The 23986-nt window shown below is 48.8% G+C and overlaps 1 protein-coding gene across 2 annotated transcripts in view; it reads left to right on the top strand.

The window, feature by feature from the left end:
- DLG5 (discs large MAGUK scaffold protein 5) overlaps positions 1-23986 on the top strand; it is a 127772-nt gene that overhangs the window by 35783 nt on the left and 68003 nt on the right. Inside the window, exon 2 of one of the 2 annotated variants that reach the window (XM_047760123.1) lies at positions 15311-15379. The exons of the other annotated variant lie outside the window; for it this stretch is intronic. Coding sequence (XP_047616079.1) covers positions 15311-15379 — 69 coding nt within the window. The remainder of the gene's footprint in view (positions 1-15310; positions 15380-23986) is intronic. 2 annotated transcript variants of the gene reach the window in all.

Raw genomic sequence — 23986 nt, 5'->3', positions numbered from 1 at the left:
GGGCTGCTTGTATTTTTTTTTTCCCCTTTTATTTCTAATTCTGTTTTTTTTTTCTTTCTTTTTTTGGCTGTGCCCAGGGCATGTAGAATTTCCTGGGCCAGGGGTCTAACCCATGCCACTGCAGTGACTACATTGGATCCTGTGCCACAAGGGAATTTCACCCTTTTTGTCCTTAATAGTATTTCCAAATATATTTCTTTTGATCATTTATTATTTTGCAGACAGGCTGAAGATTCTATAGAATTCCTTGACTGTGTTAACTATTTTTTTAATTTTTTTTTGCTTTTTAGGGCCGAACCCGTGGCATATGGAATTTCCCAGGCTAGGGGTCCAATTGGATCTGTAGCCTCCAGCTTACACCACAGCCACAGCAATGTCAGATCTGAGCTGTATCTATGACCTATACCACAGCTCACGGCAACACTGGATCCTTAACCCACTGAGCTAGGCCAGGGATCGAACCTATGTCCTCATGGATCCTAGTTAGATTTGTTTCTGCTGAGCCGCGACAGGAACTTTGGTGTTAACTAGTTTTTTTAAGAGTAATTTTTTTTCTGGTTAACAAAGCAATGCTTATTTAAAAAAAAAAAAGAAAGAAAGAGAGGAGTTCCCATTGTGGCTCAGTGGGTTAAGAACCCTACATAGTGTCCATGAGGGTTCGATCCCTGGCCTCACTCATTGGGTTAAAGATCTGGCATTGCTGCAAGATGTGGCATAGGATGTAGGACAGCTCAGATCTGATGTTGCTGTGGCTGTGGTATAGGCCCCTGTTCTGATTCGACCCCTAGCCTGGGAACTTCCACATGCTGCAGATTTGGCTGTTTTTTTTTTTGTTTGTTTGTTTGTTTCTTTTTCTAAAGGAAAAGATTCTAGAACTATTCATGGTAAAAAACAAACAAAAAACTGAGTTGCTTAAGTATGTACTGGGGCCTAAGGTGGTCATGGGAGAGGGGACAGGGCTGTTCTGGAATCACACTGTGGCTGCTTAGTGGGGCAGGAGAGGGGGCGCAGACAGAAGGAGCAGGATTTGGCTTAGAGGCAGTTTAGGGGTAGTTAAAGGCGTAGGGCTCAGATGGGTACATCTGGTTCAAAGTCTGGCTGAATAATCTAGGGGTAAATCCTTAATCACCCTGATCTTTCAGAGTCCTTGCCTATAAACTGGGACTCATAGCAATACCTTTTTCGTGGAGTGCTCTGAGTTGTTTTTTTTTTTTTTTTGTCTTTTTGCTATTTCTTGGGCCGCTCCCTCGGCATATGGAGGTTCCCAGGCTAGGGGTCCAATCAGAGCTATAGCCACCGGCCTACGCCAGAGCCACAGCAACGCGGGATCCGAGCCGCGTCTGCAACCTACACCACAGCTCACGGCAACGCCGGATCGTTAACCCACTGAGCAAGGGCAGGGACCGAACCCGCAACCTCATGGTTCCTAGTCGGATTCCTTAACCACTGCGCCACGATGGGAACTCCCTGCTCTGAGTTTTAAGTAGGATAACATACTCATTTGGTGATTTACCGTGGCTCTCCCTGTGGCTAACGTCTGTGTTAGAAAGGGCTGCATAGAGCCTGGCAAGGTAGCAACTAAATCAGTGTGGTAGGGCTGCTGTAGCAAAGTACCACAGACAGAAGGGTGGGGGTGGGATGGGGGGCTCAAATGACAGCTGTTTAATGTCGTAGTCCTGGAGGTTAGCGGTCCCCGATCAGAGTGTTGGTGGGGTTGGTTTCTTCTGAGGCCTCTCTCCTTGCCTTGTAGATGGCTGTCTTCTCTTTGTGTCCTCACAGAGTCTTTCCTCCACGGTGTGCACCTGTTTGTGTCCAGATTTTCTTTTCTTACAAGGATTAGGGCCCACCCTACTGAACTTAATTTTATTTCATTACCTCTTTTAAGAATCCTATCTCCAGATACAGTCACATGCTGAGATACTAGGGTGTTAGGACTCTGACATAAGAATTTTGGAGGGTACATATTTGGCCCTTCATAGCACTTATTTCTATTGTGCATGGTTCTGTACTGATGAGGGGACCTTGAAGCTGGCTTTGATCACTCCAGCTCGCCATGTGACCAGGCTTAGTGTGTCTCCTCTGGACATCTGCAGGACATCAGGCCTGGGTGGTATAGGGGCCCTGTAAGCTCCTGATCAGGCTGAAGTGTAACCGAAAGCGGGGATCCAGCACTTACTCTTCAAGCTTTAACTAAGCGGCAACCTTGTGCCAGGGCCAGGGGCGGCAGGCACAATGATGCCAGCGTGGGGGTTTCCTTTTGACTGGAAGACACCAGGTGTGTTTGCCACCAGGGGCTACCTGCAGGTGGCTAGTGCACTGGGAGCTAGGGGGAGACCGGGAGATTTGGGGGATGCTGTGCCTTGGTTTCATTTGCTGTACTCTGTAGATAGGGATTTTGTTTTTTTCCTTCTCCTTGCACAAAATAGTGACAGAGCTTCTCTAGTTATCAAGATCAACTTTCTTTCATGAGACCTGCCTGTGTGAATGATAACCCCTGTTTGTGCATTTGAAATATCCTTCCCTATTTCCTGGGGTTGCTTTGGGGCAATTTGAAGACATTCTGTGACCAGATTTCACAGCTCTTTTTTCTGTGTTTAAAGAAAGAGTGGCCATGGGCCTGTTTTCTGAGCGTTGAAGTAGAAGATTGGTTATGCCCTCAAGTTTAAGGTAAATGTGAGCACTGGATTCGCTGAAATAATAGGTGTGAAGCTGAAACATGATGGCAGGCTTTGTTGTGGGGTTTTAGGGGAGAAGGATGCCCATGATGGTTCACCTTTATTTGGTGGGAGGTTGGAGGTGGTTGGCAGAAGAGCACATATGGCTTGAGTGTGTTGGTGCAGTGGGTCTGTAGCCCAAGGTCCTCACCCCTGCTCTGGTGAGACACAGGTGAACATTTGATTCCTAAGTAGATTGCTGCAGGTAAGTGTGTGCAGCTGTCCATTCTGTAAAACATGGTGAAAGGCCCCTGTTGTTTCTTTTCACCTGCTTCTGGAGGTCACCTTTTCAAAATCCACAAAAGCATTGTGACAATAAGGGTGAACCCTTCTGGGTCATGTCACCTTATCCAGGAAAAAGGGTGCATAAAGTGTCCTAGGGCTCTTCTTGGATGGAAAAGAAGCCATCTGCTTGGGCCTAGATCTCTGAGAGCCCCCCTGAAGGGCCAAACTCTTCTTTATACTCTTTCTCAGGACCTCAAAAAAGAGTAGATGGGAAGAGATCATTGGTCTTTTATTTTCCCTCGAGGGCTTTTTTGGTCCTGGCCATTTAAAAATGTTGGAGAAACAGATTGGATTTTAGAGTTCATTCTGATCAGTAATTCATTAGCATAAGCTTGCTAAGAATTGAGCACTTTGAAATAGTGTGGACTGGCCCTTAGGAACCACCCAGACCAGGAGCCATGTGTGCCTCCTGTCTTGCCCTTGGCAGACATCACTAATCCATCACTGGCCCCTTTCCCAGTGAGCCCAGGTGTGGCCTCATGCTCTTTCAGCACAGCACTTCAGGCAGGAGACATGGTGGTTCTTTCATGATGAACCTCTTGCCTTTTCTGGTCTAATCTAAGCCCTTCGATTGTGGTGGAGCAACCAAAGCCAACCAGTGGCCTTACTTTATTGGCAGAACATGGTTGACCTCCAGATGACCCCATCAGTTATTTCTTTGCCTTCTGTGTTCTACCTCAGCATTTGATTAGCAGAGCAGCCCCTCTGACCACTCTCTAACCCATTGTCTTCTCTAGATTTCATTCACTTTCTTCTCCTGTTCCTCTGAGTGGGCTTCCTGTGTCTCTTCCAGAAGGTCCTTCTCCTGTCCTCACAGGTCACACGAGCCAGGATCTTGTCCTATATATGCCTAGAACAGTGCTTCCAGCATGGTTGCTGTTTAGGATGTCCTAGATCTGGCCCTCCCTTTCCCTCCCTTTTTCTTAGCCAGGAACTTCACATTACTAGTTAGCCACTCTGGTCTTGTCACTCACATCCTCCAGTCTCTGAGGTGACTCCCAAGTGGACTGCATTCGCCTGAAACTTTCTCCCTATTCTCCCTAGTTCCAGAGTCCAGTTTCCATTAGCACATTTCAACCCAGGTCTCAGCAGTGTCTCATCATCCCTCTTAACCAGACTTCTTCAGTTCTCTGCCTCTGTCAACCGCAGTACCTTCCCGCACACTGCGACCCAGCATCGTCTTCCACTCCTCCCACCTACTCTCTCCATCCTCCCACCTCCCACCTCTGAAGTCTCTTGTGTCCCTGCCCAGCCCACAGGTGGTTCAGGGGAGCTCTTGTGGGAGCATTCTAACTGCCCTCTTTATTTCCAGGCCTTTTCTTTTTATAGGTGCTGGAGGAAACAGTTTCCTAAAGTTTTTTTTTTTTTTTTTTAAATGGCCATGCAGCGTGTGGAAGTTCCTGGGCTAAGGGTCGTATCAGAGCTGCAGTTCCTGGCCTTTGCCACAGCCATGGCAACACTGGATCTGAGCTGCATCTTCAACCTACACCGGATCCTTAACCCACTGAGCCAGGGATCGAACCCATGTCTTCACAGATACTATGGTGTGTTCTTAACCTGCTGAGCCACAATGAGAACTCCCATCCCTGCTTTCTTACTCATGTGTTCAATAAGTTCAGGAATTCTTAAGTTCTAGGACTGAGGAGCTGGGGCTTTACTTGATCAAAGTCATTATAGGATTGTGTGAAGCTTGGTGGCATGTGGATCACGTGAAGGTCGAAAGATTTTGGATCACTTTAATGAAGAAGCAGGAAGATAAAGCCCCCCCCCCCCCGTTTTTTCATTTTTTTATGTGGTAAAGTAAAAAAAAATTACCGTCTTAACCATTTTCTTTTTTGTCTTTTTGCCATTTCTTGAGCCGCTCCCTCAGCATATGGAAGTTCCCAGGCTAGGGGTCTAATCGGAGCTGAAGCCGCTGGTCTACACCAGGGCCACAGCAACGCAGGATCCGAGCTGCGTCTGCAACCTACACCACAGCTCACGGCAACACTGGAATGTTAACCCACTGACCAAGGGCAGGGATCGAACCCGCACCCTCATGGTTCCTAGTCGGATTCGTTAACCACTGCACCACGACGGGAACGCCCCGTCTTAACTATTTTAAGGTCACTTTCAGTGGTTTTGAAAACATAATGCTACCATCATGACCATCCATCTCCAGAACGTTTTTCATCTTGTAAAACTGAAACTGTCCCCATTAAACAGTAATTCCTCATTTTCCCCAACCCACCCAGTTTCTGGCAACCACTGTTCTACTTTCTCTATGATTTTTTTTTTTTTTGTATTTTTTGGGCTGCACCCCTGGCATATGGAGGTTCCAGGTTATGGGTCAAATCAGAGCTGTAGCTGCTGGCCTATACCACAGCAACTTGGGATCTGAGCCGCATTTTCGACCTACACCACAGCTCACTGCAACACTGCATCCTTAACCCACCAAGTGAGGCCAGGGATTGAACCCACATCCTCATGGATCTTAGATTCATTTCTGCCGAGCCACAACAGAAACTCCCTATTTTTGGTGGTGGTTTTTTTTTTTTTTTTTTTGATAGCCACCCTAAGTGGTGTGAGGTAGCATCTCATTGTAGTTTTGATTAGTATTTCCCTAATGACTAGTGATGTTTTCATGTGCTTAGTGGCTGTTTGTATCTCTTTGGAGAAATCTATCAAGTCATGCCTACTTTTTTTTTTTTCTCTTTTTATTTTATTACTCAGATGAATTTATCACATCTGTAGTTGTATAATGATCATAACAATCCCATTTCACAGGATTTCCATCCTCTAACCCAAGCACATCCCCCCACCCCCAAACTGTTTCCTCTGGAGACCATAAGTTTTTCAATGTCTGTGAGTCAGCATCTGTTCTTCAAAGAAGTTCAGTCTGTCCTTTTTTCAAATTCCACATGTCAGTGAAAGCATTTGGTGTTGGTGTCTCATTGTATGGCTGACTTTACTTAAAGTCATGCCTACTTTTGAATCTTTTTTCCTTGTTGGGTTTTAGAAGTTTTCTACACTGATGTTGATTTATCATTAGGTATTTGATTTGCAAATATTTTCTCCGATTCTTTGGGTTGTCCTTTTACTGTATTGGTAATGTCTTTCCATTCACACATTTTTTAAGTTTTCCTGAAGTTTCTGTTTTTTCTTTTATTGTTGTGTCTTTGGTGTCATATCCAAGAAATCATTGCCAAATTCATTGTTTTGAAATTTTGCCCTGTATTTTCTTCTAAGACTTTGATAGTGTTTACTCTTATCTTTAGGACTTTTATTCCTTTTGATTTAATTTTTGTAACTCATGTTAGATAAGGGTCCAGATTCATCCTTTTGCAATGTGGATATCCAGTTTTCCCAGCATCATTTAAAAACACAGTCATTCTTCATTGGATGGTCTTAGCACTTGTCAACAATTACTTGACCATTATGCAGAGGTTTTTCCCCCTGGGCTCTCTGTTCTGTTCCACTGGTCTGTATGTTTGCCTTTAAGCCAGTACCACACGGTGGGTTTTTTTTTTTTTTTTTAACCAGTTACACCTATGGCATATGGACGTCCAATGCCAGGGATTGAATCTGAGCCGCAGCTGGAGCAAGACTGGATCCTTTAACCCACTGGCCTGGCTGGGATTGGAGCCACACCTCCACAGTGACCCGAACTGCTGTAGTCAGATCTTTTTTTTTTTTTTTTTGTCTTTTTAGGGCCACAACCACTGCATCCCAGGCTAGGGGTCGAATCAGAGCTATAGCTGCTGGCCTACACCAGAGCCACATCAACGTGGTATCTTAGCTGCGTCTGCAACCTGCGCTATAGCTCACGGCAACACCCGATCCTTGACCCACTGAGCAAGGCCAGGGATCAAACCCTCATCCTCATGGATACAAGTCAGGTTCATTAACCACTGAGCCACAATGGGAACTCCTCTTTATTTTTCTTTTTTTGGCTGTCCCATGGCAGATGGAGTTCCCAGGCCAGGGATCAGATCCAAGCTTCAGTAGCGACCTATGCCACAGCTGCAGCAAGGCAGATACTTAGCCCACTGCATCAGGCTGGGGATTGAACTTGCATCCCAGCACTCCAGAGACACCACTGATCCCATTGCGCCACAGTAAGAACCTCCCCCCTACCATTTTGATTACTGCAGCATCATCGCCCATCAGGAAGAGTGTGAGTCCTCCAGCTTTCTTTTTTCCCTAGATTATTTGGCTGTTTGAAGTTCCTTAGTACGTGGCCAAATGAGGGAGAGCCCATGTCCATCCAGCTCTTGATCCTGTGCCCTTTCCCCTGTGCAGTCACTTTGTACCTCCTATCCCTATGGCAGGAGTCTTGATAGGTTCAAACTCAGCAGGAATCTTGGGGCAGGGGGAAGTATGTGGTTCTCTGTGACCTCAGAGTCCTGGGGAGCCAGACTGAGTTGCCTTGGTGGTCAGTGATAGTTCAGGCACCACACAAAGCATAGGTGGAGGTGGTGTTGATGCAGTTGAAGGAAGAGGAGACAGAAACAGCAGCTCGTTGCTGATGAGGACAAGACCTTGCCTTTCCAGTTGCCTTTTTTGGCCTTTGTGGCCTGAATGTCTCCGGCCTCTCCAGCCTGGGGTGCTGTGCCCACCCTCTGGTCTGATCCCAGGGCCTTTGCATTTGCTGTTCCTCTGCCTCACAGTCTTCCTCTAGCACTCTGCTTTTCCTTCAGGTGTGGCCTATCAGAGAGACAGACCTCTCCTGCCCTTGTACCACAGTAGCTACCTCGCCACCCCATCCCACTCACCCTCCATTTTACTCTGCTGTTGTTTTCTTCACAGCACTTACTACCTGATGTAGTTTATATTTGTTATTAGTTCTTTCTTTCCCCACCTGCACTCCTGTGAGCTCCATGAGGTCAGGGACTCTGCATCCCATTTGTTCACTAAAACTTTGGTGGATGAGTGGGCTTTGTGTTCCCGGGCAGACACATCTACCAAGGGGGGGCATCTTGTGCAGAGCACCAGCGCTCCATCTCTCTGGAAGAGTTGACTGATGCCCACGTGCAGGTGGCACTGAGGGTCATGAGAAGCCTGGGGTGCTGCCCAGTATGATGCTAAACACATAGTGATCACTATGGCTTGTTCTCTTTGAATCAGAGAACCAGAGATCTGCACAGGAGGATGGGAATGGCTTGGAATTGGCCATGGCCAGGCAGAATGGTGAAAGGGGAGAAGAGGCCTCCGTATCCTGAGGGGAAGAAAACAGGTGTGGGCAGCTGGAGTCAGATATTGGGTAGGAACATTCATGATTGAGGGTCAGGTAATAGGAGTGAGAGCTGGTGCTTAGGGAGCCCTGGTCTGTGTGCCTGGCTCGGTCCTCAGGGCTTTACCTCTCTGTACTCAGTCATTCCTCATAGCCCATCATTCTTCCTCTTTCATAAACCAGGAAGTGAGGCACAGAAAGCGGAAGCAAATTGCTCAAGGTCACTGGTAAGTGAAGGGCCTGAGCCCAGGCGGTGTGGCCCAGAGCCTGCACTTGTACCAGTGATATACTGTACTTGTTCCTGTGATGGTACAGGGCAGTACATGCTTCTTGGTCATGGTCCGTGTAGGAGGAGGTAGCTTCTTCTCTCTTTACCGATACGTGGGGAGGGAGTCCAGATGGAGAGCAGGAGGGAGCCAGTCTGTCGTGACTGCCATTCCAGGGCACACGTGCCCACCGTGGGGTGTCTGGCTGCAGCACCGGAGGCTTGGCTGCTTGTGCTGCTCTGGTTTCCTGTTCCATCTTGGTGTGGCCTCTTTGCTGCTATACTAGGTGTAGCTCTGGTGAGGGTAGCAGGGCAGTGACACTGCAGCTGGCCCCTCCTCCACTCTCATCTGTGTTCTTTGTTTTGTGGGTGCCCATCAGGCGTGGCCATGTTCATAAATGATGAACGTGCCCCCTTCATCATTGCATTTTAGTCAGAGGCTCTTAAAGTCTGTCCCAATCTCTTCCCTACCCTCCAGGGCGTAAATGACAGCTGGCCCAGCCTCCCTCTGGTGAAGCACTTCTGCTTTGGGCCTCTTTCTGTGCTTTCTAGGTCAGGTGACAGCTGTCATCCAGCCTGGTCTGGCAGCACTAGCCTCCCTGTGAGTGTCTGGGAGAAGGTGCTTTCCCACCCTGAGGTGGGTGTATCAGGTGCATGAAGCAGGACTTTCTCTTTTTTTTGTCTTTTTTTTTGCTTTTTCTAGGGCCGCTCCTGTGGCACCTGCAGGTTCCCAGGCTAGGGGTCCAATCGGAGCTGTAGCCGCCGGCCTACACCAGAGCCATAGCAATGCAGGGTCCGAGCTGCATCTGCAACCTACACCACAGCTCACGGCAACGCCGGATCCTTAACCCACTGAGCTGGGCCATGGGTCGAACGCGCAACCTCATGGTTCCTAGTTGGATTCGTTAACCACTGTGCCACGACGGGAACTCCGAAGCAGGACTTTCTTGATTGATTTCTTGGTTGACCCTCTGTGGCTGCTCCATTCTGGGGCCACCATCACCCCCTAGCTCCCTGAAATATTGGGGCTTGTCAGCCTCCAAGTATGGGTCTCAATGTCCACAGTCAGGGTCCATGTTATTAAAAGGAAGGAATCTGAGGCCCTAAAGAGGGACATGGCTGCACTGACCCATGGTTCTGGTGGAGGGCTTCTCAGCAGCTGAAGGAGCCTACCCTCCCTGCGTCTCCCACGGGCCTTAGGCGAAGAGGAGGTGGGCTCAGCACATGACACTTTTCACCACCCCCTTGTCTCCTTCCCATCCCTGCAGCTCATGGAGTTGAGTGTACCCAGCACAGTCCTGGGTGTTGGGGTGGGCAGGAAGTAGCAACATGTCAGGCCCATAAAGCCACGCTCATCTCCTTCTCTTTCTTCCTATGTTTAGCTCCTAAGCCCTGCTCAGCTCACAGTGTCTCTTGGTGGGTGCAGGAGGGCAGGGAGGGGGCAAGCCCATTCTAGGGGGCCTTGGGCAGTGGCAGCCCTGACTTCTCACCTGCGTGGGGGGATGGGTTCTGCCTACATCTCCTGCAGGCTAATCTGGCTTTTCTCTCCCTTCTTCCAGGAAGTCTCCTGGACTGCTAGACCTTAAAGCTGGGTAGCACTGTTGTGTTTTGGGGTCAGGAGCACATGCTTTGGGCTAGACTGCCTGGGTTTGCACCCTGTTCAGCCCCTTCTCTATCTCTACCATGACCTTGAGCGAGTTACTTAATTTTTCTAACCCTTAGTTTCTTCCTCTATACAACAGCATAATCACAACCTCAGGGTTGGTGTGGGAATTAACTAAGACAACACATGTGGAATCTCATGCAGAGTTTAGCACATTGGGCACTTTGTAGTGTTCAAGACCTGTTAGCTCCTGCCATCATCATCATCTTCATTATTTAGTGAGTGCTGTACAGTCCAGCAGTTTGTCATTGTGGACTGTTTAATCTCGTCACACTAGTGGGTAATTTTATGAAAGAGAGCTTTTATTTATTTATTTATTTATTTATTGTCTTTTTAGCTATTTCTTGGGTCACTCCTGCGGCATATGGAGGTTCCCAGGCTAGGGGTCGAATTGGAGCTGTAGCTGCCGGCCTACGCCAGAGCCACAGCAACACGGGATCCGAGCCGCGTCTGCAACCTATACCACAGCTCACGGCAACGCCGGATCGTTAACCCACTGAGCAAGGGCGGGGACCGAACCCGCAACCTCATGGTTCCTAGTCGGATTCGTTAACCACTGTGCCACGACGGGAACTCCTGAAAGAGAGCTTTTAGTTTAGATAAGCAAAGGGTTGTGGACAGCAGGGTTGGAAGGTATGGTTTGACCATAGGAGCAGCAGCTAATTGGCGGAATTGGGAGTTGAACCCAGAAGGCTGGCACCCTGTCGGCATCTGCTTCCTCGATCTGCAGGTGAGGGCCCCAGGCTCAGAGGGGAAGGGGCTTCCACAGGGACTCAGCAGTTGAGCAGCCTCCTGAGCCCCTTTATACGAGTCTTCTTCGTACCAGTTCTGACCCAGTGCCAGGCTCGCCGAGCTCAGGAGTGTGCCAGGACCCTGATGGACATGTGTGGGTACAGGAGTGACCGACACCCTCAGCCGTCTGTGTATGTTCAATTCTGGGCTGGGGGAGGGCTCCAGGGTAGGGCAAGTGGCCTGGTGGTGATGTGCCCCCCCGCCCCCAGGCAGTACCTCCTGCCCTGTCTCAGAGCCCGCAGGGAAGAGCAGCTTGCCTCTTTCTCCCTCCTTCCCAGGTGCTTGGGAAGGTGCGTGTCCTCCCAGTGCCCAGAGCTGTCTCAGGTCAGCGCTGTAGGCCAGTCTCTCGGCTGACCTGGAGTACAGGGAGGACTTTGCGTGCTGGCTCGAGGCTGCAACAAGCCCCTTCAGCATTGGCCATTTCATGGGGAGGAAGCATGAGTCACTGGGGCCTTTAACTGCCCCAGGTGAATGGAGGGGTGTGTTAGGGGCCCCACAGGCTATGGGAGGGGGCCTTGGAGGGCTGGGCGTTCTGTTATCGCTTGGGTGATTTTACTGGAAGTTCTTTTGAAGTTGTCTCCATGACCCAATGGGGCTGAGTCACAGAGTAAACACAATTAGCAGGGGCTGGCCTCTTGAGAAGGACACAGACAATGCTTGCGGCCCAGGCCAGGCCCTGAGGCCTCGCCAGCTCTCTCCCAGGGCCTTTGCCATAGCTTCCATGGGCATCCTACCTGCTGACTCTGGGTCAGCCATGATGTGCCTTTTGCCCAGTCCCTCTGTGGACCCCATGCCCTGGGGGCTGGTTAGAAACGCAGTCTCAGGTCCCACCCTAATCTGCATGGTCAGAACCTGCACCTTGACCAGGTCCCCAGGTGACTGCCGTGGGAGAGAACTTCCTTGTGTCATCATCGCTCTGCTCCCGACGCCCAAGAAATCCTGGTCTCCTGCTCTGCTCTCTTTTCCCAGAAACATTTCCCAATCCTGCAGCTTTCTTCGGGTCCTCTCAGGACCTCTCCATGGGCTTGTCTGAATTTGTGTCGATTGTCCTGAGTGGCAGTGCCCTACTGCCCTGTGGGGGTGGATGGGGGAGGCTGGCTCCAGTTCATCCAGTACTCTTTGTGTACGAGGTGGAGGGGGTGCCTTAGGTTCAGCGCTGGGGGTACAGGTGCCTTCAGGGAACTCCGAGGTGGCCGAGAGTGAGGGGCTGTGTGGGGCAGGGGAGTGCATGTGGTGAGATGGGACCTTGTCAGCCTCCCGATTGGGTTGTGAAACCCCAGAGGTAGATGACGTCCGCCCCACCCCCAGAAGCCATCACTTTGAAAGGCCACCGCGTGACTTTGGAGGAAAGTGACTCCTTTTGCCTTTTCCCGACAGTCCTGACCACACAGGCTTTTTAAGACAACAATAGCTGCAGAGACAAAGCATGACCAAGACAACGTCGTCTTTGGGCCTTTTTTTCCCTCTGAATGACGTCTGAGGCCCTGGGAACGTTGTAAAAACTGGGCCTTGTCCAATTTTAATCACTCCCTGGCAGCCCCACCACCAGCTCCCAGGAGCCCTGGCAGCCGACTTGGGGGAGGTGATGCCCAGAGATGCAGATAAAGATGTCATGCCGTCCCCGGGTCAGGCCCCAGAACCCCTTCAGGACTTAGGGGACTGGGAAGAGGAACAGTGTGTGTTGGTTGGCTGGTTGACTCCCCCGGCTTGGGGGGAGATGGGAAGAGAGAAGGGTGTCTGCCAAGTTTAATTAACAGTGGAAACTTGCCATGGGGGAGGAGAGAGATGATTTGAAGGGGAGGGGTGGTTTACTGGAAGATGGGGCTCTGCCGATGCCAATGATGAGAAAGAGGCAAGGCGTTCTCCAGGGAGCAGGCACCAGAGTGCTGGCCACGGTGTCACAAGCAGGGCTGGGCTCAGATCTCAGAGGTGTGAGTAGGAGAATGCATTTGTGCCTGCTTTTCTGAGTAGGCGTCTTTCGAAAACTGTCCACAAACACACCAGCCGGCTAGCCTTCCTCGCTCCCCATGACAAAAAAATTAAGAAAATGACAATTGAGTGTAGAAAATAGGCATTGTGTTGCATTCTTCTTTGTTTAAAATTTTTTTATTAAAAGTATAGTTGATTTACAATGTGCCAATTTCTCCAGTACAGCAGAGTGATTCGTTATCTATATATACATTCTTTACATTTACATCCTGTCTTTCCCAGAAGATTGGATATAGTTCCCTGGGGTATACAGTAGGACCTTGTTTCATTGTGTTGCATTCTTGTTTTTTGAGATATCAGTAGTTTGGCTAAATTGCACCCGACTTTACTTCATGGATCTTGACGCACTGCTTAATGTTAATGATATGGGAAGAGAGGGCTTTGAGAAGTTGGTGATGCTCATTGTCTTGTTGAGACAAAAAAGCAGTGATATTGAAGGGGCAGCAAAATGAATAGTGTGGGTTGAAGTTGAAAGACAGGAGGTATCTCACTGAACGTTGCTTACTTCTTTTGTAGTGGGATCAAGGATTCTGAGGGTTGCACAGGGTTTTATAGTTCCTCTCCCTTCAAGGGATGTGCAGATTGCACCTCTTATATCCCTGCCAGGTGTGCAGAGGGTTAATGTATGTGTCCTAAGAGCCCTACCACCCAGGTCTTCTCAGTCCAAGGCAGCACTGACCATGAGGCCACCCTGACCTGCAGCTTTTCTCCAGCATCTCCAGCTGTGTCAGGGCTGCTTGGGGGCCATTTGAACAAGTTGAATCCCTTTGGACAGTCTGACTGTTCCCTGAGCCATCCTCTTCCATCCACCCAGAGGTTCTTCAGAGATTCTTTGGAAATGCAATAATGAGTTCCCTGGTCACTCCTGGCCACGGTCCTACTTTTTGCCATTACCATAGTCCCTTTTTTCCCTCTCTCCTTTCATCTTTTTTTCTGGGGCACACCTGCTAGCTCACCTGTACACTGTTATACCAGGCTGTCCATTTCTCTGCCTTCTGTGCATTATCTTCATTTTCTCCCCCCAAGTCCTCCCCCTGCCTCTGGTTCTTCCCTCTCCCCTGGTGGTTCCCTGTCCCCGACTTCCATGAGTTTCCCGTCTCTTCTTTCTCCCCTGCTTGCCACATCTCTTCATCCCTTTTCTTTCCCTTCTGGGGTGTGCAGGTGTAGGGTGGAGGTCAACAGTTGAGATGGGGGGAACCCCTTATATTTGACCTCACATTCCTGGTCCTGGAGCCCAAGCTCTTTTTCATTCTTGGCTGCTTTCGAACACCAAAGCCCTAAGGCTCATTCAAAGGCTTTATTGCAAAAATCTCTTCTCTGGCTCACCCACTCTCGCCCAGTACACACATCCCTTCATTGTATAGTTCTTTTGGTTCCAAGAACAAAACATTGCATTCTTCCCATTGTTTTGTTTTATTTGACCCACAATCTCTGCATGCTGTGCTTTTTTCAACTCCCATTCAGCCTCTGAGGTGGTTTGCCTGTCTTCTTACTTTTGTGTTATCTGTAGTCTTGATAAGCAAAGCACACCTTTGTTTCTATTAATCATAGAAAGTGTAATTGCTGAAATGGGACGGGGGAAAGGACCTTTAGAACTGTCTGGTTGAACCCCTTTATGTTACAGACTGAGAAACCAATTCAGAAAACTGAGGCCACTGGCCAGCTATTTGCATGTGGACGAGAGCTGCGCTCAGACTTGGGTTTCTTGACCCAGAGGTTTTTCCTGATGCCAGGCAGCTAAACTCTGGCTTTGAAGATAGTTGAATTCAAACTGTGGTGGTTGTGTGTCTGCCACCAGGAATAAGTGTCAACCAAAAAAAAAGGAAGGCATGTTACTTACTCCTTGGCTTTGGTGACAGTGCGATTGCTCATAATCTTAAGAGTAACTTTTAATAAGGGGGCAGCCACTGACCAAATTATTAAGGACTGGGCTTGAATACAGTTAGAACCTAGGGGCAGAACAGTTAGGCACAAAGAACAGAGTTCCCAGATGTTGAACTTAGGCTGTTACCCTTTGGGGAAGCCAGAATCACATTGATACAGATCTGCAGGAAGTCCTCAGACCCCATGTTACCCAGGGGCATGTTGCTCCATTGCTAAACCTTTCCCCAGACACCCCAACAAAAAGCCAGCTGACTGACTCCAGGTTCCTTCTGCCCGTGCATAGATCAGTCGGAGGATGGCAGAAGGTGAGCCAGAAGCCTGGGCAGAAGCACCAGACTAGGCCCTGCACCTCCCCTGCCCGGCCCCATGGTTCCCATGTCTTGTCCCTGTTGCAGTGCTGGTTCTCAGCCAGGTGCTGACCAGTCAGCCAGTTGGTCTGACTGTGGTTTGGGGTATAGACGAAAGACCCCTTTGGGGTTAGTAACAAATGGCTTCTCTGTTTCCAGGCTCCACCTATAGTGTCTTGTCCATCATGCCCTCAGACTCAGAGAGCAGCAGCTCCCTCAGCAGTGTAGGTGAGTACTGGCTTCTTGGGCACCCCTCCCTCCTGGAGGACCCCTACTCCTGGAGAACCCCCTCCCTCTTGGGAGGGACACTGTTGGGGGTCTGGGTATGAGCTGGGGCAGTGCTGGGTTCATGGGGTGGGAAGTTGGCCCTCACCTGTCAGAGCATTCACAGAATCATCTTCAGCTGGTTCTGTTGCTGGGGAGGTACCTGTGTTGCCATTTCTTCACTTTGTCAGGGCATAGGACTGCTTAGTGAGCCTGTTGTCCCCTGACCCCACAGGCCTTACAGTACCCAGTGACCACGTCTAGGAGACTGGGCCCCCTTTGGATAGCCTGTTGGGAGTGTGTTATTTTGGGGGCAGGAGTCACCAGTCCATGCCGAGTTGGATGTGTCTCTCTGGACATGGGTCCTGGGAACCTGTAGAGGGAAACTGGTCCTGCTGTTACTTCACTGAAGATGGCCCAGAGGAGGGTTGCCGTGGTCTCCCAGCCTTCCCGTACTTCTGTGACCTCTCCCCTGCCCCAGTGAGGCTCTGTATCCTGGTCTGACTTTGATGGGCACTTGTACCTCCAGTGGTGAGAACTGGAGTTGTGGAATTGGACAGGCTCACAGAGATCATTTGGTCCGGTTATTTTGTTTGGTCCACCATATGGACAGATGGGGAAATTGACACTCAAGAGAGGGGAAGTCTCATGCCTGGGATTCCAGAATTAGCCAGGGCAGTCCTCTCGTGTTAATCTGATTCACACTTACAGAACACCTCCAGGGTGCCAGCAGTGGGCTTGCGATATAGGGGTGACTAGGCAGATGTGGTCCCTGTGCTCTTGGGTCTTAGGGTCTATGGAGGAGGCAGTCAAATGAGTAAATAGAGTGAGGTCAGAGTGATGAGAAGGGTACCACTAAGGGGGCTGTATTTGTTTTCTTGGGGTGCCCTAACAAAGCGTCATAGACTGAGCGGCTCACACGGTAGAAATTTATCCTCTCACAATTCCGGAGACTATAAGTTGGAGATCAGGGTTGCAGCAAGGCCATGCGTCCTCTGAAAGCACCAGGAAGGGATCTTTTCCAGGCTCTCTCCTTCCTCTGGTGGTGTGCTGGCAGCCTTTGATCTTTGAGGTTCCTTGGCTTGTAGATGTATTGCCCCATTTGCTTCATCTTCACATGGTGTTCTCTGTGTGTGTCTCCAAATTTCCTTTTTACTTTTTTTTTTAGGGCCACACCTGCGGCACATAGAAGTTCCCAGGCTAGGGGTCGAATCGGAGCCACAGCTGCCTGTCTGTGCCACAGCCACAGAAACACAGGATCCGAGTCGCTTCTGCGACCAATACCACAGCTTACGGCAATGTCAGAACCTTAACCCACTGAGTGAGGCCAGGGATCGAACCTGCATCCTAGTCAGGTTCGATAATGGCTGAGCCACGAAGAGGACTCCCCAAATTTCCTTTTTAAAACAGTACACTGTTCACTTTGGTTTAAGGGCCTGCCCTGCTCCACTATGAGTTCATCTTAACTTGATCATCTGTGGAGACCATATTTCCAAATAAGGTCATATTCACATTTACTGGGGATTGGGGCCTCAGCCTCTGTGGGGCACAATTTGGCCCCTTAGAGGTCCCCTCGTCCTGTCTAGGGTTCTGGAAGGACTCTGCTGGGACCATGGTTCACTTTGTCCTGCCGGCTTTGGGCCCGAGAGAGTCAGTGATTGATGGGACTGTAGGGCTTTTGAACATGGTACTGACTTTCAGGAAGGGCATGGGTGGGGCAGTCAGGAGTGGAGCAGTAAGGTGGGGCTTTGTAAACCTGAACTGGTTGAGCTCCTAGTGTACCTCTCTTGCCTCACCCTTTCGGGCTCCCTGTTCCCTTGGGAATAAGGTACAGTGATCTAGCTGGTGTCTGACAAATGCATTCACTTTGACACTTCAAGGCTTAAAGGTTACCTTTCCTAGGAGCATTTGCATTTTATTTTATTATGTTTTTTTTCTTTAGGGCTGCACCCTCGAAGTATGGAAGTTCCCAGGCTAGGGGTCCAGTCAGAGCTTTAGCTGTGGCCTGCACCACAGCCGCAGCGACGCCAGATCAGAGCCACGTCTGCCACCTACACAGCAGCTCACGGCTATGTGGATCTTTAACCCACTGAGCCAGGCCGGGGATTGAATCTGCATCCTTACGGATACTAGTTGGGGTTCGTTATTGTTGGGCTAGGATGGGAATTCCAGCATTTGCATTTTAAAAGGAGATTCCAAAGGGAAGTACTGCTTAAACCACAGCAAGTATTGTTTTTTTGTTTTGTTTTGTTTATGGGTTTTGTTTTTTGTTTTTTTGGTTTTTTTTTGCTGCAGTATGCAGTGGCTTGATGTGGGATCTCAGTTCCCAGATCAGGGATTGAACCTGGGCCACAGTAGTGGAAGTGCTGAATCCTAACCACTAGATCACCAGGGAATTCCTTGTTTTTGTTTTTGTTTTAATTGAAGTATATTTGATTTACAGTATCATGTTAGTTTCAGGTGTATAGCGCAGTGATTCAGTTATATATATATGCGTGTGTGTGTCTACATATATGTATTTTCAGAATCTTTTCCCTTATAGGTTATTACAAAATATTGAGTATAGTTGCCTGTGCTATATAGTAGATCTTTGTTGGTTATCTATTTGATACATAGTAATGTGTATCTGCTAATTTATCCCTCCAGCCCCAGGAAGTCTTGTTAATGGTGGAATTTCTGGCATAAATAGGAAGATATTTTTTGTGCATCTTGACTTTTATATCCTTTGAAGGAGCATCAGGTCAGTGACCCACCGTTTGGCTCTTGGGACAGAGGGGTCAACAGTGTCCTGGATACTTGTTAGCAGGCAGGCTGAGAGCAGTGCTTTGCTGGTCTTTTCTGTCTGTGCCCTGGTCTTGGATACTGGAAGACCTGGTTGCATCACCTTTAGGTCAAAACCTCACCAGTTAACCGATCACCAAGTTCTCCTGCTCTTGGTTTTCTTTTTTCAGTTGACATTGACCTTGGAGTGAGTTACCCCATTTTCCTTCAGGCTGACTTGCAAATACCCATGGTGGTATTGACCAGAAGGCCTTTGGCTGCAGCAGTAGGGAATTCCTGCTTATGTTGCCTTAAACAGCAAAGGAATGTGATTTCATGTGGGAAAAGTGTGGAGGGTGGGCTGAGTACATCAGAGTGTGAATCTCTGTGGGGTCTCCTCAGGCTAATGGCAAGGGTCAGCCATCATGTCTAGACCTGACAGTGTCAAGGGTTGTAGTGTTCATTATGGGAACTGCTAGCCTCGGGTGGCTGTTTGCATTCAAATGAATTAACATGAAATAAAATTTAAATCACTAGTTTCAGCAGTCACACTAGCCACATTTTAAGTGTTCTGCAGCACCTGTGGCTGGTGGCTACTCTATTGGACAGAGCAGATAAAAGAGGATGAAAGAGGTCATCTTCTCTTGAGTCTCCTGATAAGCAAAGAAAAAGAAGCCTTCCCCGGAAAGGTCTTGGCACAGTCCCTAGTGCCCCGTCACAGGTCTATACCCAAACCGTGGTTTGTGCAATGTGGCCCCTGGACCAGCAGCACCCAGGCATTTGATGGAAATGCAGGTTCCTGGGCTTCAGAAGCTCTGAGGGTGGGGCCCAGCATCCACATTAACAGCCCTTCTGGTTAGAGATGAGCTGGCCTAACCTACACCCTGGCAAGGGCGCTAGAATGTCTCTGGCTGGCTTGGACCAGTCCCTTGGAGAGGGCCATGGGCCCACTGCAGCACCTCCTGGAGGAATTCCTCCTGGCTCAGCCTCACATAATGATGGGCAGAGCACTTCCTTTCCTGGTTGTCTCAGGCGCTCCACGGCCCTGGCCGAGGGGCTGGTGAGTCAAATGGAGACTGGCTGCTTTTGTTTGTTACGGTCTTTCTCCATGAACCTAAGGAAAAGCAAGGTCTAGTAATAAAAATATCGCTTCCACTTTCCCACATATATTTCCCTAACCAAGAACATTTGGGAAAAGAACAGAAAGTTACCTTCGGCATAAGAGGAAATTGGTAGGTGGAGTCTTGGGTATAGTGTTTTCTATGCCATAGGTGCTGTCTGGTTGGCCCCCTGGCTGGCGTTAGGTTCCCATAAGGTCTGCCCATTTCAGCTCTCTAGCCCAAAGCTACTAACAACACATCAGCAGCCTTAAAGTTTGCTATGTCTTTCCAGGCAGTTTTCATCAGCTAAGCACATGTGACTTCTTCAAGGCTTCTGCCACCACATGTAGCCCATTATTAGGTAACCTACCCATCGATAGGCCTCATAGATCTGCTCAGGGATTTTAGACATTCAGTGTTTTTTCTTCCTCATTCATCTGGACCCATTTTCTCAGGTGCCTTTTATTTCTTATATGTCTCTAACTGGGAAAGTTTTAAGAAGAGACAAATCATGGGCAGCATTTGTAAAAGGAGGCTTAATTTTCATGCAAATTGAAATAATAAAAGATTTCTTATTAAAGAGAAAGATGATCTAGTTTGTTGGCAGAAGAAGGAGACAAAGGGCTTCCTTCCCATCCCAGCAAAGATTCCTTGAAAATGCAGCTTCTGACTGATGGAGGAAGAGGGGGTGAGTCAGCGTGGAGGCAGGGCTGCTCCCTGACCTCGTGCCCTCTGACTCTTCCTTCTCTGGTCCCATTGGATCCAGGGCCTCTTTTCTCTTGGGTCATCAGATGGATGGGAACATCTTGTCCTCTTGGAGCCTGTGCTTAGCACTCATAGGAATCACAGGAAGGCCTGGCTCCAGGTCTTATGGGTTAGCCAGGTGTCTTAGTTCAGGCTGCTATCACAGCACAGACTGGGCAGCTTAGAAACAACACACATGTAATTCTTACAGTTCTGGAGGCTTGGAAATCCAAGATTGAGGCAGAGTCAGTGTCGGGGATTGTGGGGGGCATTTCCTGATTCATAGACAGTGTCTTCCTGTTGTAACTGCACATGGCAGAAGGAGGAAGAACTTTCTGGGGTCCTTTTTATAAGGCCACTAATCCCATTCATGTGGGCTTCACCCTCATGGCCTGATTACCTCCCAGAAGTCCTACCTCTTAATACCTCACTTGAGGGGTTAGGGTTTCAGCATAGGAATTTGGTGGGGTACACCGGGCATTTAGACTATAACACCAGAGAGGTAAAGGGCTGGCCACTTTGCCTGTGTAGAACAAGGAAGGAGAGGAAGGAGCCCTTTCTTTCTTCCTTTCTTCCTTCCTCGCTCTCTCTCGCTCTCTTGCTTGCTCTCGCTCTCTTCCTTCCTCTCTCCCTCTCCCCTTCCTTCTGCACGTGTGGCACATGAAGTTCCTGGGCCAGGGATCGAACCCGCGCCACAGCAGTGGCCCAGACACAACAATGACAATGCCAAATCCTTAACCCGCTGAGCCTCCAGGGAACTCCAGGAGCAGTTATTTCGGATGAGAGGTGTCACTGTAAGCTTTAAGGAGGAGGTGGCCCTTGACTGGGGTCTTCCAGGAATGACACTGCAGATGCAGGGGCAGCCTGGAAAGCAGCAGGCCATCGCTGCCTGTCTTGATTTGAGTTTCTGCAAAGCTGATCCTGAGTTAAGGATTTGAGAGCATGTAGCTTATCTGGGGAGAGATCTGGGAACTGGGCAAGGCTGCAGCTGCTGCACTAGAATCTGATTTCCTTCTACTCTTAAGTCCTGGGAGGAGCCCAGTCCTGTACTAACCAAGGCGGGCATCACTGGACCTTCCTTGCATTTCATCAAGAGGCAATGCCTTTAAATGCAGTGCCTACTGGACAGCCAAAAAACAAGAAAAAAGATACCCTGCCCAGCAAATGAAACTTTGGTCCAGATCAGAGATTCTTAGACTTTATCAGGCATCAGACTTGCCTGGAGGGGAGTGCTGGCTTCTTCCCCAGGGTTTCCGATTCAGTACGTCTGAGTGGGGCCCGAGATGTACATTTCTTTTTTTTTTTTGTTTTTGTCTTTTTGCCATTTCTTGGGCCGCTCCCACGGCATATGGAGGTTCCCAGGCTAGGGGTCGAATCGGAGCTGTAGCTGCCAGCCTAGCCAGAGCCACAGCAATGCGGGATCCGAGCCACGTCTGCAACCTACACCACAGCTCACAGCAACGCCGGATCGTTAACCCACTGAGCAAGGGCAGGGATCGAACCCGCAACCTCATGATTCCTAGTCGGATTCGTTAACCACTGCGCCACGACGGGAATTCCCCGAGATGTACATTTCTAATAAATTCTCTGGAGCAGTTGTTCAGGACGTGGGATCATGTCTCTCTGATGGCTCTGGCTCTCCTGGGCTGGAGGCAGGCTTGGCTTGGTTTTTGCTTTCTGCAGCCAGTGATGATCATCTTCTACTGCTTTGCGCCTCTCCTGACAGCCAGGGCCTGGAGGAGGCCAGGAAGTTTACATGGGCACCCCACTCGACCTGACCATTTTCTCCAGGAACTTCTGGTACATGGGCCCATAGGGCTCTGAAGCAGAGCTGTGACCTGTCTAGTTATAAATAAGATTAGGAGGTGGCCTTCAGGGTCAGCTGGAGCATGGTGATGAGGGAGCCAAGGACAGAGAAGCTTATGGCCAAGAAGACTACTCAGCTGCCAGGCTGCTGGCTGAGCCTCAGTGGTCTGCACCATGGAGGAGGCTGCATCAGCCTGGGTGACTGGGAGGAGGAGCAAGGACTGGTGATGGCGGATGGGGCTCTGCACCCTCTGCCTGCTTTCCTCTCACCCCAAGGCCCAGAGGAGTTCTTTGTCCAAGCTCCAGGGCCTGAACCAGTTTTTCTGGCATCTTCTAGCACTCCTTTGAGGGCTATTTTATTCTAATCCAAACCCACTAAATCTTATCCTGGACCCAAAAAGGAAAAAGAAAGTTGGTATTCTTCTCAAGTGGGTTACAGATTTGGGAAGAGGAAGTAGTAAAGTGATGGGAGAGTGGACAGTTTTGCATTTGAATCCAGAAGAACAACTGAGGAAAGGTAGAGTTTGAGGCTTCTGTGGACAACTCATTTGACTTTGGTTTTAATTTTGTTTGTTCTTGAAATTGTTTACTATAGACATTGTGACTAGTGGGGGTGACAGTCCACACCTCTTCACCAGTCACACTTCTTCTGGAGTGATTGTTTAAGGTCTATGCGGGTTTTTTTGTTTGATGACTGCATCTGTGGCATAAGAAATTTCCCAGGCCAGGGCTTGAATCTGAGCCACAGCTGTGATCTATGCTGCAGGTGTGGCAACACTGGCTCCTTTAGCTCACTGCACCGGGCCGGGGATTGAACCTGCACCTCCACAGTGACTGGAGCCCTGCAGTCGGATTCTTAACCCACTGTGCCACAGTGGGAACTTCTTTCTTTTCTTTCTTTCTTTTTCTTTTTTTTAAACTTCAAAAGTTTTTTTAAAGTCATGTTTGTTGAAATATGAATTATATACAGTAAAATTTATCCTCTTTAGTGTCTAGTATGATAAGTTTTGACAAACATGCTGGTCACTTCACTGTCATCACAGCTAAGATACAGAACAGTTTCTTCACTGTAAAGAATTCACTTCTCTGACTTTGGTGGTCAGCCTTCTTCCCTTCACATCCAGCCCCTGGCAATGACTGGACTGTCTTCTGCCCCTGTAGTATTGCCTTTTCTCAAATGTCATGTAAATGGAATCATATGGTATGTGGCCTTTTGAGTCTGGCTTCTTCCACTCAGCATAGCATGTTACCAATTCCCGTTGCCCTTGCGCTTGTGTGCAACAGTGGTTTGCAGGATGGTAAGTACTTTTTTTTATTGTTGAGAAGTATTCCACTGAGTGTAACACCATCTCTAACCCATTTAACAGCTACTGTAAACAGTTATGTGCCAGCTTTTGTGTGAACATAAATTTTCATTTCTTTTGTGTAAATACCTAGGAATGGGATGCTGGGTGGTATGATAAGTACATGTTTAACTTTATAAAAGGCTGTCAGAGTGTTTTCTGAAGTGGCCGTATGATTTCGTATTCCCACAAGCAATGTTTGAGAATTCCAGATTCTCTGCATCCTTGCTAGCATTTGGTGTTGTCATTTTTAAATTTTAGCTATTCTGGTAGTGATAAAGCGACATGGTAGTTATCTTCAAAGACTTGCATGTCTGCTGTATCGAAGAGCAATTGCAATTGTACCTCGTGGCCCTTGGGGGCAGACCTAGGGTCAGTGGGGGAAGTAGACAGATTTTAACTCAGTACACAGAATAATTTTGCAAGGAGAGATTAGATAGGCTTTTCTATGAAGTAGTCAGGTTCCTCGCTGTGTAGGAGTTCAATTTTGGTGGCTATTTAGGGGATTCTGGCAACCATTTGCTTGGAAGGACTGTATTATTTCAGAATGTCCTTTAACCCTGAGATGCAAGTAAAAAGAGGAAAACTTTACTTTTAATTGAATGGAGATGGAGAGGGTTTTCTGCAACACTTGCTGTTATTTTGGGACTTCCTGGCTTAGCACATCTTGGGATTTTTCTCGAGGTCCCCTGTGGCCCTCCTCTGCCCTCTGGCTTCCTTATTGTGAAAAGACGGGGGCACCCAGGCAGCATTTTCCCTAAGTCAGCCTGCCATGTGTTGGATTTGCAGGCCTGGGTGGCCTTAGTTTGTGTGTTTCG

The sequence above is a fragment of the Phacochoerus africanus genome, chromosome 15 (assembly GCF_016906955.1).
Source record: "Phacochoerus africanus isolate WHEZ1 chromosome 15, ROS_Pafr_v1, whole genome shotgun sequence".
NCBI lineage: Eukaryota > Metazoa > Chordata > Mammalia > Artiodactyla > Suidae > Phacochoerus > Phacochoerus africanus.
This window is presented reverse-complemented; position numbering and strand designations above follow the sequence as displayed.